General features: G+C 37.5%; 1 protein-coding gene across 1 annotated transcript in view; it reads right to left on the reverse strand.

Annotated features, from left to right (window-relative positions):
- Positions 1–7,639: 7,639 nt before the first annotated feature.
- LOC107593341 (histone-lysine N-methyltransferase, H3 lysine-79 specific-like) overlaps positions 7,640–20,345 on the reverse strand; it is a 24,185-nt gene continuing 11,479 nt past the window's right edge. The window contains exons 11-25 of the mRNA XM_016283027.1: positions 19,226–19,332; positions 19,036–19,077; positions 18,845–18,937; positions 16,025–16,259; positions 15,822–15,935; positions 15,601–15,692; positions 14,392–14,493; positions 14,145–14,282; positions 13,833–14,022; positions 12,670–12,804; positions 10,838–11,388; positions 10,541–10,749; positions 10,382–10,446; positions 9,697–10,299; positions 7,640–8,258 (exon numbers count right to left, since the gene is read on the reverse strand). Coding sequence (XP_016138513.1) covers positions 7,750–8,258; positions 9,697–10,299; positions 10,382–10,446; positions 10,541–10,749; positions 10,838–11,388; positions 12,670–12,804; positions 13,833–14,022; positions 14,145–14,282; positions 14,392–14,493; positions 15,601–15,692; positions 15,822–15,935; positions 16,025–16,259; positions 18,845–18,937; positions 19,036–19,077; positions 19,226–19,332 — 3,185 coding nt within the window. The 3' untranslated portion in view covers positions 7,640–7,749. The remainder of the gene's footprint in view (positions 8,259–9,696; positions 10,300–10,381; positions 10,447–10,540; positions 10,750–10,837; positions 11,389–12,669; positions 12,805–13,832; positions 14,023–14,144; positions 14,283–14,391; positions 14,494–15,600; positions 15,693–15,821; positions 15,936–16,024; positions 16,260–18,844; positions 18,938–19,035; positions 19,078–19,225; positions 19,333–20,345) is intronic.

Raw genomic sequence — 20,345 nt, forward strand, 5'->3', positions numbered from 1 at the left:
ATTTGGGTCAGTAACTGAAAGGGTGTAGGTTCAAACCCTGCAAGGAGTTGATCAAAAAACAATGAACGGGTACTGTTGTGTCTATATGGCAAACCTTGTACTGCAAAACTCTTTTAAGAGAATCTCAATGGCTTTTCAAAGCTGCAAGATTTTCTGCAAAACATGGGTTACCATTTAGACAAGACAGCGCCATGACACCTGCAGCTTTTAATTTTCTTATTGCTAGCAACCTGAGTTTATGTGCCTTGCTGGGCATGATATATACATTTCGCTAATATAAATATGCAAGGGTGATTACAACACATAAGAGCCGTAGTGCTCAAGGGGACCTAGGTTGAAATACGCCTGCACCATTTCCCTATCTACAGTATCTTTTATGACCGAGGCAAAAAGCCCTGAAACTAAAAGTGCTAAAGGTTGACTTTGGTGAATTGCTGACTGTCAAAGGAACAGCAACAATAATCCTTTCATTAGTCCTAGCCCTGATCTCTGGAAGACCTACAGCTGCACTTGTTTTCCAGACTTTCAAGGTCCTTCTAGCGCTGGTGTGCTAGATGTTTGACCAGTCCCAAAAGATAAGGCAGGTATCTTTTAGCCAAAAGAACAGGAACAAATCAGAGGACAAAATGCTAGATTGTTTGCCATATGTGGGATTCCTGGTGAAAGGGGTATTTCTTGAATGCTTACTCTAGTTTTATGATTTGTAGTATAATGTGATGCATTTCTACAAAAACGTAAACACTTTTATACTTTAAAAGTTGTTAAGGTATGTATATATTGGTACATTAAACTGCAAGTGCTCTCTTATAAGATCAAGTATTTCTCAAAAAGAGGAGTCTATTTTAGGTCTATTTGGCAAGCACACGGAAGAGCTTAAAGTGTTTTCTTTTTTGATGTTGCTGCAAGGGAATGATCTTCATTGTATATCAAAAACATTACATTCTTTTCAAATTTCATTCAGCAAGTGTTATCGTGAATTACCAGCAGGCCCCAGGGAATATTGGTCACAGTATAGTGACCTTCACAAAAGGTCACCTGCATTGCCTCTGATTATTTTTAAATTGGGTTGCAATTTTATTTTATTGGTTGTGTTATTACCTTTCCCAGCTGGACATTAATCTTTGTATATTATACTAGTAAGGCAATACAAAAAAAACAATCAAACTGAGCTTTCATTAGAAACACTTTATTACCTTTGTTAACAAAAAGCTGAGATTTAAAAACTTGTCAACTGAATTAGGCTGTCATAAGTTTAAAGCACCAAACAGTGTCACAAATATGACAACTCTTAGGAGTTTGCTGTTGTTGCACAATTATCCTGTGATATTTCTGCTGAACCATGAAAAAGATAAGAATGTGATTAATTGAAAATAGGAATGCATGTATTCCAAATAACTTAAAAGGGGCAAATTACAACAGACAAACTTGGAGTTGGTGACTACAAAACAGTATATGCCGTTCAGTGGACATTTCTGTCACAGGTAAATAATGCGCAGTAAAGCAATCTCATTCATATCTGCCATCTAGGAAGACAGACAATATTTTCAAAATTCCCTTTCAATAAGCAAAACTATGAACAAAAAGCCAGAACTGACGCTCCTGAGACACTAGACAAAGCCTATATGAATTTACATGTTTAGACATACTCTTTATTCCATTTATAACATGCGAAAGAATTAGAGTTGCCTTTTGCAATGCAACCTCATACATGTACCTGAGAAAATGCAACATCAAGAATTATGATCCGTTCACATGTTAAATAGCTTAACATCAATTTCAAGAATTGCCACCCCAACAGGAAACCGCGTCGATGGACAAAAGAGTTTAAATGAGACATCACAATGAAGTAAAACAAGCAAAGCTTGCATTGACGTTTATTAAATGTTTACCCCTTGTAATGCAAGAGGTGCATGAATCTTATAGCTGCATTTTCCTTGTTTAAAGTGTAGGAGAGCATCTTACTCCATTGTATCCAAATGGTCAGGATTACGAAATCATAAACCCATCATTGATAAACAGTCGCAAAGATATCAAAACACAAATTGGCCATTAAAACAGGTAACATTAACAATGACTATTAATTACTATAAAAAAAAAAAAACCTCAGTGCTGGTAACAATGTACTGGTCAATATTTTTTTCCATCAAAATATCCTCATGTTAATTGGACAGAAAGACCATTTACACATTGTTTTTATTTTGTTTTTTAATATTATTATACACCATAGTCTATTACACAGCATTCTGACTAAAGCTTAGGTGAGGTTGATTTTTCCTTGAGCACACACTTAAGCAACAAAAACACAATAAAAGGAAACAAGGAAGCAAAAAAAATGAGGACGTCCACTCCTGCTTTGTCTTCAAGTTGGCGATGTTGTACGCCAATGAATATTTTTTTTAACGCTGTACCAGTTAGTGATAGACCGATATATCAGGCAAGCGGAAATCTCCCAAATTGTCCATACAAAGTCAATGGGATTTTCCGCATTTTTCAAAATATTTTCTTTTGTGTTCCGCAGAATAAAGCAAGTCATACAGGTTTGGAACGACATGAGGGTGAATAAACAATGACAATTTTTTTTTTTTGGTGAACTACCCATTTTATTGTCCAGATATTTCACATACGTCATTACATTAGCCTATTCTCTAGATATGATAACAGTCATTGGAAAACCCATATCGGTCAACCACTAGTACTAGCCAACTGACAAAACACTAGCCAAATCTACGACCGGTCACATCAGAACAACTTCACATCACGATACGCAATAGGCTCAAACTCTAGGTTACACGACGCACTCTAGGACAGGCTTTGATAGTGGATTGTAGGTTTTGGTACGGGCGCTCTGGTATTTTCGACATCTGTGTGAACAGCAGCGCCAGTTTGTGTAAGATGAAGCTGTTTGCTTTACATTTGCGAAGAAAACAACGATTTTAAGAAACAGCACCGAGCCGTATGGGCCCCAAGACAGTAGGCAAACAGGCTTAGCACATGTTCTCCTTACGAGAAATCATGTTACGAAACGCCACATGACACCAGTTTCAACAGTGTGCCATGCGTGTAATTCAAAGCATTCACTACCTGTCTCACAGGTCGATTTCAGAGCACCACTGAAGTAAATACTTCAAAAGAAAAAGTTTATCATCCTATAAAGTTCTGCAATGTACTTTCATGCTGCTTTAAGTTCAATTAAGACCAAAAGGTGTTTCTTCTAGATAAAAACGGCACTGATCCATACAGGCAGGGGCTGCTTCATGCTGGGCGCCAAATAATACATTATAAATATTGAAAAAATAAATGCCGCAAGGCTTGAAAACATCCCTGTGTAAAAGAAGCACCAAATAATCTTTATTCAATTCTTTTTTTGTTGTTGCTGTTGATGATCTTAATATAAATAAGCACAGTCTAAAGTTGTACAGATTGTAGCACCATTGGTTTTAGACTGCGAGTCAAGTACATACACTTTCCACATGTTGTGCTCTGCTCTAATACAATATAAGAGCAATCCCAAACCAAAAGAAATAACAAAGGCAGAACATTAAAATGATAAATAACCCAAATTATATACACAATTATACAGTCCGAGAGAGACTACAATTCACAGTACAGAAAAAAAAACATACACAAAGGATTAAAAGAGAAAAAAAAGGATGTTGAAGTTGCCCAGTAGTTTGTCGTTTTGTGATCTTGCATTTTCCCAGTGTGTGTACATCTTTTAATCAGTGTGTTTGTATGTACAAGCGTGCGCTGGCTTTCCAGGTTGCGAAGAGCACCACGACAACATCGGATTTGGGAATCCGAAGGAAAACACCTATGAAATCTGCGAGGAATATGGTTCAGCACCAGATTCACCTGAATAAGCCTGTACCGTGTAAGACACCGCGATTGAACAAAATATGTGCATTGTATTAAAGGTTCAGCAGTAACTGGTAGGAACATGGAAGCTTGAGTACTAAAACGGGGCCCTAAACCAAACCAAACCAAACGGTAAGCGTAGTGATTCAATAAGATCTGGTAGTTAAAGTAACTAGCCTGATTAAACAGCTCCTTACAGGCTTGTCGCTCATTCTCTGGCTCCAACTGCTTCTCTCCCTGCACATTGTGATTTAATCGTGTATTCCTGGAAGGTGCATTTGTTTCATTTTTTTTTAATTATTATTTATTTTACATGCATGTAAAATTACCATTTTTTCCCTTTGATTAATAAAAGCTTACATTTTTAAAATGACATGCCATTTTAATATGTTTGTCATGAACAGCTCCACAGGTAAATTATCCAGTGTAAAAATAAAAATGAAATTATTTTAATTATTGGTGCATCTCATGAAGCCCATCAAGAACATGCCTGGTCATATTTCACCCCAAAAAGGAACGTAAAATAAGAATAAAAATAAAATACTAATAATAAAAACATAAGCTTATTTTTTTTTGTAGTGACTTGATTTTCATGACAATCAGTTTCACCTCCCAAAACTGTAATGCAAGAAACAATGTTATAGATGTACTGCAAAACATATTTTCACAAACAATAAGCATGTGTAGTACTGCAATGCAAAATAATATTGGAATTTAACTAAATTATGTATAATTGCTAAGCACACACACATACATGTATATTTATACATACATACACACAACATAAGCTTATTTTTTTTTGTAGTGACTTGATTTTCATGACAATCAGTTTCACCTCCCAAAACTGTAATGCAAGAAACAATGTTATAGATGTACTGCAAAACATATTTTCACAAACAATAAGCATGTGTAGTACTGCAATGCAAAATAATATTGGAATTTAACTAAATTATGTATAATTGCTAAGCACACACACATACATGTATATTTATACATACATACACACACACACACACATACATATATATATATACATACACACACACACACATACACATATATATATATATATATACATACACACACACACACATACACATATATATATATATATATACATACACACACACACACATACACATATATATATATATATATACATACACACACACACACATACACATATATATATATATATATACATACACACACACACACATACACATATATATATATATATATACATACACACACACACACATACACATATATATATATATATATACATACACACACACACACATACACATATATATATATATATATACATACACACACACACACATACACATATATATATATATATATACATACACACACACACACATACACATATATATATATATATATACATACACACACACACACATACACATATATATATATATATATACATACACACACACACACATACACATATATATATATATATATACATACACACACACACACATACACATATATATATATATATATACATACACACACACACACATACACATATATATATATATATATACATACACACACACACACATACACATATATATATATATATATACATACACACACACACACATACACATATATATATATATATATACATACACACACACACACACATATATATATATATATATAAATAATTCTAAATACATTCAGATGAATTACAGTACATGACAAATGGTTTTTTTTTTTTGCATTATAGTAATGAGAATTTAAGGAAAATGTGTTTAACAGTCATGAAAAATTTCACAATTACCAAAAAAATATTTGTAATTTTTTTTTAAATATTAAGCAATAATTTCAAATGGTCTTTTTTTTTTTTTAGGTAAAATATCACTTGCGGATTCACCCTTATACAGCTGGAGCTTGTGGTTTCCTACATATTTCACCGTACAAGGCAAATAATTAATATGATGAGAAGTTAAAATGCCCAAGCCAAGGTGACTACCAGACAGGTTTGTTAACATCAATTTCACTAAAATAGTGAGTTCACAGCACAAGCTCCGGCTGTTAGGGTGACGTCCCAGCACGGGAACGGCATCAGGCTCCAGGGGCTTCATGGAGTCCATCCGAATAGGAGTTGTCAATCACAAAAAGCCACATTTCTCTCCACTGATAACAGTAGCAAGGTTACGGAGATTCACAAGTCTTTTTTTGAGAGCGTGTACGGCACATTGAAACCGGACTGACTGTAATTATATTCCTGACATTTAAAACGCTTCCTGTGTCATCGATTGTGAATCCACCAGAAGATGGCTGCAAATTTAGAAAACCATCCATCAGTAAGGCCATGTTAAACTCACAATTATTGATCATAAGCTGCATACTGTGTCAATCTGAATGTGATTCAGGGGCTGTGTGTGTGTTAAGCTGCACCTGTGATAAGTTCTGATACCCATGCCAGTTTTACAGTGGCGTCTTTTAGCAAAAGTTTGAGCACCGGTGAGCGAGTCGAGCCCATTGGTCCACACCTGTCCATTGCATAGGTTATGTTGGGTTGAGGTAGATTTCTTCAGTTACCTGTAACCAGTCAGGGGTAAAATCCAGGAATTACACAAGATGTGGATATACTTCATCAACATCAGGGCTCAACAATTTACATGCCTGGCAAACTTATGTATTTGGACTGCAATGTTTAAAACTTTGTTTGTTTGTTTTTTCAAATTCTGCAAGAGGGACTTGCTTGTAAACATCCTTTACAATGGGCTAAAATTTGTATGAATTTTATATTATTTTTATACAAGTAATAATATTACATATAACAAAATAATAAACTATTTTATAACCATTTTTCCTGGATGATTATTATGGCTTAATGTGCAAAACACGATTTCTTTATGTACAAATACAAATATAATTTGTTTTTTTATTAAATGTTTAAGTTGTTTAATAATTAGTAGATATTTTGCATTATACTTTACAATATGAATCATAAAAAAATATTCAATTGAACTATTAATAAATTGGTTCATGTTTTAGAATTACAGAAGAAAACATATATCCTGCACACTACTCAAATGTGCACCATCACAAATATGTTTATTAGCAAAATTTCAGTCAATTGACCTTCCTTATGGTTTTATTTAATTCATAATTTATTCCTATTCTATAAAATAAAATATGAATCAAAAAATCAATAATTAAATCAAGTTAAATAAGCTATTAAAATGATTCACACACATTCATAAATCAATTATTAATAAAATAATATTATGATAGAAATATTTTAAACATTGCATCTCAACTAGATTTTGCACAATAAACCATCATAATCAAACCAGCAAAAAAAGTTTATGAAATTTAGTTACATTATAAAATTACTAAAATATTCTATTTAATTGGAACATAGTAAAATATCCAAATTAGCCTTTTTAAATGTCCTTTTTCGACAGGGGAAAAACATTTAATGGAAAAAATAAATATTTTTCAAACACTTACAAAAATACATTACTAATACGTTTTGTGTATTCTTGCTACGCAAAATAAAATAGCATTTTTGTGGGCTAGTAAAAGTAGAAATCACTCCGATTCACTCCTCACATTGTTGAGCCCTGAACATGTAATGATATTTTCAAACAAAACGGCAATTCTGACATTAATAGTCTTAACAGCTGGTTTCTGAAACCCAAAGAACTCGCAGGAAATGCAGCTACGAAAAAAAAAAAGAAAAGCAGCAAAGCATGTAGCCCATTTCCATGCCAACACCACATATCTTGTTGGGACTCATAACATTATAGCTGGCAGTAGCTTCCCTGTGTCCGTCTAGCAATAGTCTATTTTCCACGTCAAACCGCCCCCTCCCCCCACCCTCCTACACCTGGACGTGTCCTATCTGGGGCGATTGCCGGGGATTTGCGAGGCCGTGTAGGATGCCTGCATACCCAGAGTCCTCCAGGACGTCCCAGCCCCACCTGAACCTGCGCTGCTGGGAGGGTGTGGAGGTGGCAGGTGCGGGGGATAGTGCACAGTGAAGGGCCGGGAGGAAGCAGAGGAGGTGGAGGAAGCAGATGTGGCAGCCAGAGACGGGGAGGAGGTGGAGGCGGGGAGGGACGACTGCGGCCTTGAGGACTGGTGGCGCTCGGGACGTGGGGAGGAAGGTTGGGATGGGGTGGCGGAGGACGCGTTCAGGAGGGGAGGGGGCGGAGCGAGGGCGAGGGAGGGAGCATGTAGGACTGTCTGTGTGCGGCTGTGCTGCGAGGGGCCAGAGGCCAAGAACGAGGCCCCCGTTTTGGGGTTGGTGTCCAGAAGCCTCTGCTGGGAACTGAGGGCCCCGGGGCCTGGGAGATTGGCCCCAGACTGCTGGGAGGAGACTGAAGGCACCATGTGGTGAAAAATCCCTACAGACATACAGCACAGAGAGGGAGCAAAAGACAGAGACAGAAGATGGGGGCTGAGCCAGATTGTGCACAGCAGCAAGCCAGTCCAACAAACAAGCACAGATTAAAGCGACGAGGCACTGCACTGATGGACCAGAAGCACCTCACACCAAACCTGAGAGCTGCACACCTCTTCTATATGGTACATAAAGGATAATTAACGATTTGCAATTAATGTTTGGGTTTTACAAGTGTGTGCATCAATTTAAAGCTTTTATGGAGATTCTAACTATATATACACATCTATATATAGAATACAATAGTCTATATCCATCTATCCTTATCTCTACTCATATATATCCACCAGTCTATAACTAATATTTATATCCATTTACATCTACATATCTATATCTTTAAATACAATTCTCTATCCATCTACCTGCGTCTACCTATATCTATATCAATTTATATCCGTTTATCCATCCAACTATATCCATCTTTCAATCCATGTATCTATCATCCATCTAAATCAAACTCTTTATCCATCCATCTCTCTATTCATCACCTCTCTATCCATCCATTTATATCCAACTACCTATCTCCATATCTACCTATCCATGTCTATCTAGCCACCATTTCTCTCTAGCCATCTTTCAATATCTATATGCAAATATCTCCATCTACATATCTATCCATCTATCTCCATATTTCTATGTCCATTTATAAATGTCTCTATTTAGATCAATCTAAATCAATCAATCACTCTATCTATCCATCCATCCATCAGATTATTCAAGTAACTAATTCATCTCTGTGGACTGTGAGGTGCTGGTACACAGTGAAATGCCTCAACACCCAAAAACAAGACCTGCAATTAAGTAAAACACCCAGAGAAAACGTGAAGGCCTGAAATACAGCCATAAAAGCCAAGGAGTTTCTCGCCAATCTCATAAGCAACAGAGAGCTTAACAGTTCTGACATTTTCACAGGCCTTTAAATCAGCAGTTTACACCATCAAGGCCAGTGAAAATTATTTAAAAGGCCTGAGCTTTGTAAGTTTTGTATTCAAATAGTACGTTTCATTGGGTGAATCCCACAAGTCATGTCAAGAACATGTTATATTTCACAGCAAAATCAAAAGAAGAAAAAAGTCAGCAAAAAATTAAAAACTAAGTGGGAAAAAAATATTATTTATACATATACTTTTTCCTTTCGTCTTTGGGGTGAAATATGTCGGACATGTTTCTGTGAAATTCACCTTACTACAACCTGCTGTCATTTCCTCTAGGTGTGTAGCTGTAGCCTTTGCACAGTCAGCACAGCAAGCAGTGTGGGAGAGCCAGGCAATGTGGCAGCGCTGGGCCATAACTTACCTTTTTCTACACCCAAGCGACTGTTCTGACCATGAGCTCAATATTCACCGGAAAACAGAAAGAGAGACAGAAGATATCCAACTCACCTCCTGCAGCGCCCCCTGCCAGCCCGGCGCTGGAGAAACTGCTGAGCGCCGAATGTCCGTTGACCAACCGGGGGGCTCCGCCGGTGGCGGGTCCGGGCATCTGAGCTCCAAATAAGGACTGGAGGACCGAAGCCCCGCCCAGGGGGAAGTACTGTCCCACTGGAGAGGCAGAGGAAACTGTGACGGCCCCGCCCACTTTCCCACTCAAAATGCCTCCACTGGCCGCGGCGGATATAAAGAGGTTCTGGCTGGCCAATCCGCTTACGGATTTCAGGTCCCACTCCCGCGATTTCTGTCTCTGCAGGGGCCGCTCTGATGCACTGACGACTGAGCGACCGCCACCATCCTGACTGAGGAAGAGGTTCGAGTTCCCGTAAGGCTCCCGCTCACGTTCCCCTCTCCTCTGCGGTTTCTGGTCCGAGTCGGAGTCCGTACCGCCTCGGGAAGCCCCAACACCGAATGGTGAGCCACCCTGGCGGTGATCCGGAGGAGTTGGCTTGGGGTCCGAGATTGGGGAGAAAGTGGATTTCCACTTGCTGGATCCAGACGAAGATGATACCTCACTGCTCACACTACTGGCACCTGATTTACGTCCTTGCAAGCCTGTAAAATGCCACATTGCATGAGAAATAGCTAGTGGAGTCAGAACGTGAAATGTCCATAAGCCAAAATGCACCGCACTTACTCCTTTCCACATCTCTCATGGGTCCGTCTCGATCTAAGCAAATGGTGGCGATTTTGCGTTCAATTCTGAAAGAGAAAACAGTTCTCCATCAACCATCTTTTCAATGATCTACAAAGATGAAACACCAATGAACCAGATTTGAAAGAAAAGAGCAATTACCGGCTTGAACTAGAGGTGTCCGGGGCATAATTGGTGCCCTCTTCATCTGAACTAGGGGTTGAGGAATAACGCCCTGTGTTGTTGAGCTCCAGGGGACGCTCTCTTTTGAGCACAGGAGGCTGATCTAGATCTGTCCCGCACGGGCTTCGTCCTGACTGCTCCGGGGAAGAAATGGCGGAGATCTCCAAAGGCTGGTTTATGTTGTTCACCTGGTAAAAGAACAAACATTTCGGGTCTGATTTCAGGACAATCATAAGTTTGAGCAATACCAACAGATGCCATTTTTGGTCCACTCACCATTGAATTGATATTAAGCGGTGATCCAGAAGAATGGCTTGAGCAGCCAAGTCCTGGAAATGCCCTTCTTTTGGGGGATCCGCTAATGGGAATGGCCCCAGAGGAGCTGCGCTTCCGCCGCCCTCGTTTCCGCCCCTCTTGGCTGTGGGAGCTCGGAGAGTGATGATGGTGGTGATGGTGGTGCTTACTGTGATGATGGTGACCCTGCTTTATCGACCCGTGGTGGAGCCTTGAACCTCCTGTGGAGGACGAAGACGAGGAGGAAGAAGAGGACGAGGAGAAAAAGATACGGCGACGAGCCTCGCTGTCCAAGGGCTCCGTGTCAGATTCGGGGCTCTGCCGGCTATGGCCATCCTCAGGAAGCCTCGGTGGGCCGTCAGCGTACTGCAGCACGCCTCCGGTGCCCAGCGCAGGACTGAGGCCAGAGCCACGATGCTGGAGGTTCATTATGGGAGTGCTGTGAGGGGGAGGGGACACAGCGTCACAGTCTTGGTCCTCGGTCAGCATAGCGGAGTGAGAGCCATTCACCAACCCTGAGCTGGAGGAATACCCTAAGAGGAAACGGATTTTGGATTTAGTACAGTACTAAAGTATGTAAACTACATGGATGGATGATATTAGATTAGATTGGACGTTCTCAACTCTTTCTGAATACAGGCCCCCCCCAATGTCTATGACAGTATGTAAAAGTTACATTTAAACCCTTGTTGGTTCTTGGGGTTCGTTGGTTCTGTGAATTAAATATCAGAATTCAAGATGTTTTAAGAGTTGAAATGTTCTTCTTTTTATATTTATGGGGTTTTTATGCCTGGGACAAGACAGTAGAGAGATGACAGGAAAGCACTGGGTGGAGAGAGGGAAGCGGGATCGACGAAGGACCTTGAGATGGGAATCGAACGTCGATGTGCTAACCACGAGGCTATTGCCGCCAAAATTCTCTTTTTTTTTTTTACCAATGAATTTACAAGCCTTTTGCAGTCACTTGTGATTTACTGGATAAGAATTTTTTTAAAAGATTTATTTTTGTTGTTTTTGCCTTCATTTTGATAGGCCAGTTTAGAGTTGACAGGAAGCGAAGTGGGAGAGAGAGACAGAAGGGTTGGATCAGCAAAGGTCGTCAAGCAAGGATACAAATTCGGGACGCTCGTAGCGCAACGGCGCTGTATGTCGGCACGCTGCCCATGAGGCTATCGGCGCCGACTGGATAAGGATTTTTTTTAAATAATTTTTGCTCAATTTTTAACTGATAAATTATTTCAGAGGTTGGAAAAACTAGAAAAAATAATAATTTTAAGATTTTATTAATTTACATGACTTATCTAGGTCTAGAAATCACACTTTTAAAATGAGGCTTCCTCATACAGGTTTTCCAAGACTGCGGGAATCCTTGTCCTATTTCTGGACATCTGGTTATGTGGTTCCAGGATGGAGGTGGTCAAAAAAAGCAGACCTTTGGCCATTTTGCCAATTCAGTTGATTACAAAAATGAAGAAAGCACAGGAAATGATGGGGAAAATTGGATCAGGAATGGTCACAAGTCGGAATTAAACACACTGCCCATGTGAGCACCACAGACCACATTCAAAAAACACTTTTTAGGATTTTTAAAAAGGCTTAATTAAATTGTGGTCTTTTTAAAGCAGTATTGTTTATTTATTTCTAAAAAGGAATATACATTTTAATAACATGCAATTTTATTTCATGCTGACCTCCAAAACGTGGCAAAAGTCAAGTTTCCTAGTGCAAGGGTTTGAATTACATGCACTAACTAACTAACTGCTAAGCTTCATCTATGACAAACAAAGCAGGCCAAGTAGGCAGCGGGACTGTACCTGAGGTAGGCGTGAGAGGCGGCTTGCCATTGCTCTGTCCTGCAGGATTCGAAACTGGACTAGGAGTGTTCCTCTGCCAAAAGAAAACCACAGCTTGAATAATTGCTAAAATGTTTGCAGAAAACACCCACAAGACTGTATATCATGACTTCCTCCCACACAGATCAAGGCTTAATTAAATTGTGGTCTTTTTAAAGCAGTATTGTTTATTTATTTCTAAAAAGGAATATACATTTTAATAACATGCAATTTTATTTCATGCTGACCTCCAAAACGTGGCAAAAGTCAAGTTTCCTAGTGCAAGGGTTTGAATTACATGCACTAACTAACTAACTGCTAAGCTTCATCTATGACAAACAAGCAGGCCAAGTAGGCAGCGGGACTGTACCTGAGGTAGGCGTGAGAGGCGGCTTGCCATTGCTCTGTCCTGCAGGATTCGAAACTGGACTAGGAGTGTTCCTCTGCCAAAAGAAAACCACAGCTTGAATAATTGCTAAAATGGTTGCAGAAAACAATGTATATATATATATATATATATATATATATATATATAAAGCAATTACACATTTAACTATATAAAAATACTTTGCATATTATAGCTATTATTATATAATTACAAGTAAAATTATACACACATTTTGCTTGGATGAAGGACTGTATATATTTTCGATATTGATTATTTAAAAATAAAGATATATGTGTATATGTAATTATTAACTATTAACATTACGTTCCATTAATACATTTACACAGTAAAATTCCAAATGCATAAATAATGTTTTAAGATAAATGTTTGACATTTTTTTAACATACAAATATGAAATGTTGGAAAAAAAAAAATGTAATGATACTTTTAAATATGAAACCAATCCACTAATAGGTTGCAGCAAGTTTTTTTTTAGATGACCCAAACAACTGAAATCTACTTAAATCTTGAAAATGGTACATACACATGCAAGTTGTCATAACCATTCATGTAAAACAACAAAAAAATCTGTGTGGTTGTCATCCTAGTGCATCTTTATGAGACCGAAATAGTGGGGAAACAGGAAATTACTAAAGTCCAGAGAGGGAAAATGAGATTGTACCATGTTGCAGGCCAGGTCTGAACCAGTGCAAACCGCACAAGCACCAAGATCAGCGTGCCACAGCATCAACTGTACCAATGGTAAAGAAGCAATGACCTATTAGCTCGGAGCTGACTGAGAAAAATGTACATGTGAGTACCTGGAGCTCCAGACAGTGGCGCTGTTTCTCCGAGATTTGTCTTCGCAGAGCTGCTTTCTCTTTCAACAGAGTCTCCAAACACAGAGATCCCCAGTCCAGCTTGAGCTCCTCACACCGAGCCTTCAGCTGACAAACACACGAGCAATGGGCGTTCAGTTCCATTTCTGCCAGAAACTTTCATTTCTGAATCATAAGTATCCTTCTGCTCCGTCAAGGCAGGCCATGAGGGTTTATTGCGGATCACTCACCAGCACCAGGCTCTGATCGCGGAGCTCGGCCATGTCCTTCTCCAGCTGTTTGGTCTGCTCCCTCAGCTGCATGTTGTGGGACGTGATCTCCTTCTGAGCTTGTACCAGGTCCTCCACGGTCACCGCTTTCACACCCAGCTGTGAGAGCGGCGGCAGAGGGGTTACATTTAGCACAGATGTCTACATATCACCGATCTGAAAGTGTTGACTAGGTAGTCAGCTCACTAGGTTGTGAAACAAGTCTTACCTCCTCCAGTTTGGACTGGAAAAGGTCTCTGATCCTCTCCTTATGAGTGTGACAAGTGTTGAGCAGCTGCTGGGCTTGACCGGACAGTTCTGTGTGTCTCAGCTGTGAAAAGACACGGGGAGGGAAAAGTTCAACAATAATGTTATGACAAAACCATAAAGTCCATATATTTTCTGAGCTCACAAATTCCCAAAACTGGGGAAAACATACTGCTAATTAGTTAATAAATTATAATATATTTGACATTTATATTTATAAAATTCAGACATTTATTTTCAGTTGTTCTTTTTATTAGTGTTTATAAAGCAAAACAAAGTAAAATATAATTTTCACAATTTATAAATAACAAAAATAATTATATTTAAATATATAAAAATATTTTGTTTTCTTATGTATTTCTATTACTTATAGTATTGTTTTTAAACAAATATTTTAAATAAAATACGTCCATTTTTTTAATTTAAAACAAATTTAAACTAACAAAATACAACATTTTTATAATAACATATATATTATATATTTAAATATCTAAATAGCTTCTCACTAATTATTTAATTATTATTATTTCTAATAATATTATTAAAAACAATAATGTTATGACAAAACCATAAAGTCCATATATTTTCGGAGCTCACAAATTCACAAAACTGTGGAAATACTGAATACTGTTAGTTAATTAATAGGTTATAATAAAGAACATCCACAAATTAAAAAAAAACATTTAACATTTTCTTTTTGTGTTTATCTATATATTAACATATTTTTCACAGTACTTTATAAATAACACATTTATTTATTTAAATATATACAAATACTTTGTTTTCTCATTAATTATTATTTCTACAATCTAGTAGTATTGTTATTAAACAAATATTTTAAAATATTTTTACAAATACAATTTGGCATTTTAAAAATAAAAACTAACAAAATACACAATTTTTGCAATAATTTATAAATTGTATATTTAAATATCTAAAATATTTTCTAATGAATTAATTCATTATTGTGTCTATTATTATTAAGCATATAAAATTAATAACAATATTAGGATTATGTATACAATTTTATTTTATTCATTTTTATTATTATTAATTATAATGGAGATTATTATTCATTTGTTATTTTATAGTTATTAACAATGTTTATCATTAGTAATATATATACACACACACACACACACACACACACACACTAAGAAGACAGATTCACCTTTTCCTGCTCAAGGGCTTGCTGCAGGTTGGTCCGGTACTGTGGTGTCTTCATGTAGGCCATGAACTGCAGGTACTGGACTTTCACGTTATCTAGAGCAAGAGCAAGGTGGTTTATGTTAACTGGGTGATTGACTGTGTAACTAGAGCAGATACATGAGCATGTCTGTAGGACTGAAATGGATCTCCTCATGTTAAATATGAAAGGAGAGCAGAACGTACCGAGCAGAGCCTGCAGGCCTGGTGGAGTGGGGCCCATGAGAAGCTGGCTTGATGTATAATGCTGCACTTTGGGAGGTAGCTGATAGAAAGGACTCTGAGGTGACCTGTATGCATCTACGGATTGAACCAAACCACAAAAGTCAATGTCAAAGGTTCTGATAAATAGCCATCAAAGGCGTGCCGGTTTTAGGCAAGTGTCTCACCCTGAGGGGGGGCCGCTGAGAGGGTCTTGGCGTGCAGCAGATCAAGGGCGATCTGGCTCTTCTTGTTCTTACGCTCAGCTGCAGTGGCAGTGGCAGCCTTCTTAGGCCGCCCGCGCTTCCTGTTGCCGAGCTTGCGGCCCCTGGGCAGCAGTTTGGCCCGGCGGGGTTTGGGTGACGGTTTCACTCGCACAAGCGAGTTTGAGCGCGCCTCCTCACCACCAAAGTCATGCTGCACCTGGTGCACAAGGTAAAGAGATTTTCAATTGAATACAAATAAGTTATATTTATATAAATACATTTTAAATGTATAAACGTAAAGTACATAGATGAATACATAAATAAAAGTGATTCCTGTAGGTCTACCTTGTGCTCCTTAAGCAGAAATTGTATTAATTAAAAACATTAATAATAATTTAAAATAAATATATTTATTAATATGGAAATTTAAAACAAACGCATTAATAGATTTCAAATGAATAAACAAATAGATAAACTTGAAATAAACGTGATTGCTGTAGGCCTACATTGTGCTCCTTGGGCAGAAATGTAATTCATAGAAAAGGAAAAACTTAAAATAAATAAGTGTAAAACAGATTCATAAATCTTTAAATAAATATACATGTATAAGTAAATACACTTAAAATACACTTTAATTACAAAAGTAATTAAATAAAATAATTTAAAATAACAACAATATAAAAATAAAGAAATTCAAAATAATTCAAAATAAATAAATGTAAAATTAAATGGGTAAATAAAAAGTTTATGAATAAATACATTTAAAATAAATTCATAAATGTACAAAATTATTAATTTAATATATTTACATATACATAAAATTAAAATTAATACATAATTTAGAAATTTAATTAAACAAAATCATAATTTACAAGAAAATAATTTATATTAAATATTTTTAAAATAAATAAATGTAATGATGTAAATTGAAAATTTATAAATAAATTAATTTAAAGGGGTCCTATTATGCTCTTTGACAAAGTCTTGATTTTATTTTGGGGGTGTACTAGAACAGGCTCTCAATGCTAGTTTGTTTGAAAAACACATTATTTTTCACATATTTTACATTATTACAACACCTCTCTCCCCAGTCTGGCATGAACGGCTTGAATAGTTCCTGTATCAAATGAAGGCCCCCCTTCTGAAATACGAAATGTGCTGGGATTGGTTCGCTGGGCCAGTGTGTGTTGTGATTGGTTCGCTGGGCCAGTGGAAAACATGCGTTGTAGTCCAAACGAGTCGTTCATTGTAGTTTTTGAAAAGTGATTTCTGTTAAATAAAATATCTCCTTTTGAAGTGGACTTTGAGCTTTGTAACTTTGCAGATCTTTTTTATGCTCAAACAGCAACATTACAGACTAAAGTTGAAAAAGCATAATAGGACCCCTTTAAAATAAATTCATAAATACATTTATAAATAGATACATGTATATAAAGATACATCTGAATTTTTAAAATAAATATATACACCATTAAAGGGGTCATATGATGCGATTTCAAGTTTCCCTTTCTCTTTGGAGTGTTACAAGCTCTTGGTGCATAAAGAAGATCTGTAAAGTTGCAAAGACTAAAGTCTCAAAACTAAAGAGATATTCTTTATAAAAGTTAAGATTCAGCCACGCCTACCTAAAACGCCTCGTTCTAACCCGCCCCCACATATCTAACTCACTATGTGGAAATATTAGCATAATGCCGCCCAAATATGCACGCAAAGAAAGAAGGCGTGGTTTCAGGAGCAGCAGTTGTGTTGATGCAGCCATGTCAGGCAGACCGTGTGATTCAGTGCAAAAGCACTTTATTTGGCCTTCCGGAAGTAGATGCAATTAGGAATCATTGGTTAAGATTTATTTACAACAGAACAGCACAACCCAGATGTTTGAATTTGTGCAACGCATTTTATGGACGACCATTTTTTTTAACCTAGAAGAGTACAAGGCTGGCTGTGCACAAAGGCTATTTCTAAAAAATAAAAAAAGGGTAAATTCCGACTTTGCTATGACAATCTGGTGCTTCTGAATCAGTGACTGTAAGTATGTTTTGTTATTAGTTTAAGTATTTGCTATTGACTGTTCAAATGCGGAGTTTTGCGCAGTGTAGAGTAACGCGTCGTGTGTGAGAGGGGAACAGGGTCACATCACAGGAGAGTGAACTGCCTGTCAGAAATCATAGCACGTCAGCTGTCTTAACCGCGCTTGTGTACTGCATCATCACTGTGTCTGTCACGCGACTCTGTTGCCCTTTCAGGCTTGAACTGATGGTAAAACTAACGACATTATTAACTGTCTTGATATTTACTTTGAAAGCTAAAGCTGCGATTATGGTAAGGGGCGTTACATTTCCGACGCGTGCTTGTGGTGTTCGGCCAATCACAATGCACTGGGTCAGCTGGCCAATCAGAGCAGACTGCGCTTGTCAAAGGAGGGGGCTTTGTTGAAAACGACGCGTTTGAGAGAGGCGGGGCATAGAGGACCTACAATAATGTACAGTATTTGAAAAATAATGTGTTTTTTGAACATTAAAGGCATGTCGACATATTCTGTTACACAAAATAATGATCTCTAAAATAGCATCATATGACCCCTTTAAAATAAATAGTTATTCCTGTTTGTCTACCTTGTGATCCTTGGGCAGAATTCAACCAAAAATAATATATAAATTGAAAACAAAATACTGAAAAAGAAATATAATAAAATATTGATCAATTGAGATATATATATATATATATATATGTGTGTGTGTGTGAGAGAGAATTAATAAAATGAATTAATTAAAATAAATAAACGAGTAACTCCTGTAGGTCTACCTTGTGCTCCTTGGGCTTGGTCGGGGTGGTGGTGTTGCTCTTATTCTCCTTACTGTCCTTCTGCTGGCGCCTTCTGGCTGCCTCCTGCTCCTCCTGGAACCAAAAACAAACCACATGTGTTGTGGGAAGAGATCTAGCTTGATATTTTGTCCAAAAACCCATAAACAACATGAGAACCAAACAAGTCTTACCCTGAGTTTAGGATTTTTGAGACTAGAAAAATAGTTTTCAAGCTGCAAGAAAAAAAAAAGGCATTTGTTAGATATCAGTACATGTGACGCACACAAATGCCTAACAATAATGGCTAATGCAAATAAGAGACCCATTTTACACCAAGAGGAACAACGAAACCCATGTGACTCAAATTGAAAGGGCACTTACTATGGTGCGGTCTATCGTATGCAGATAGTACGACACTGGCTTCCCCGTCCACGAAACCGATCCCCTCAGAGGAGACAGCTCAACTACTCTCATTATTGTGCCAATATCTAAAAACAAACACAATAAAGACCATTAAACATTGGAAAGGTGCAGTCATATTTACATTGCTCTGCAAAATTTGTATAATTCTGTACATCTGTACAACTGGGAATTTCACGTAAAGGTGAAACTCTTTCCTACACAGATTTTTTACGCGAATTTGCCACGTTGCAACCCTCTATATTGCGAGTAAATCACTCGCATATGCGACTAAATCTTCACTCTGGGCGACTAAATGATGTCTAATATTAGCCGATGGCTAATCAATTCTCAGATTTTACTCGCCAGTGTGTGAGTTGGATGCTGAGTATATGATTAGCACAGATAAATTTTCACTCTCAGAACACTCTGACTGAGCACTTCAGAGTTTCACTCTCCGTCAGGCGAGCAGTGATGTTTTTCAGTTCATTTGAATGGATGCGCAGCGCACCTGTGTTTGTGTATTTGGCGTAACGTAAACTCTAGTGTGAAGGCGCACGACTCGCCGTCACTTTCTCTCACACGCGCAAAGAGCGAGAGCAAATCTTGCATAACATGCAGAATTGATGTGCTACATGTAAACGATATACTTTGTTGTATTTTTCTGTAAAAATAACAGAGTTCCTTTGGAATTCTTCAGCTTTTAAGAACTGCCGGGTTTTCCTGTAGTGGGTGGAACTACTGCGCAAACGACAAACTCATTGGCTGGTGCTCACCTATTATCGTCCCTGTTTTGATATCAGCGAATCAGTTCGAGCAAACGCACACAACCTGATTAATATTCATGAATCCAGTAGCTCATTAATCCTTAGTGCGTTTTTATATTGTTCTTATTAGTAGAATTCGTATAATAATAATACTAATAATAATATCTTACCAGTATTATTGTTCGTTTTTTTTACAGGAACACTGAATGACCAAAAAAAAGCACCAGCACCAGTCCTAAGTTCATGGTTACCAAGTTTTAATTCTAATTACTAAACTTCTATTATTAAATAATACTTGATTATCATATTATAATGCTTGACTGACTGATATTAAG

Source organism: Sinocyclocheilus grahami, unplaced genomic scaffold, assembly GCF_001515645.1.
Source record: "Sinocyclocheilus grahami isolate Dianchi unplaced genomic scaffold, SAMN03320097.WGS_v1.1 scaffold169.1, whole genome shotgun sequence".
In the NCBI taxonomy this organism is placed as follows: domain Eukaryota; kingdom Metazoa; phylum Chordata; class Actinopteri; order Cypriniformes; family Cyprinidae; genus Sinocyclocheilus; species Sinocyclocheilus grahami.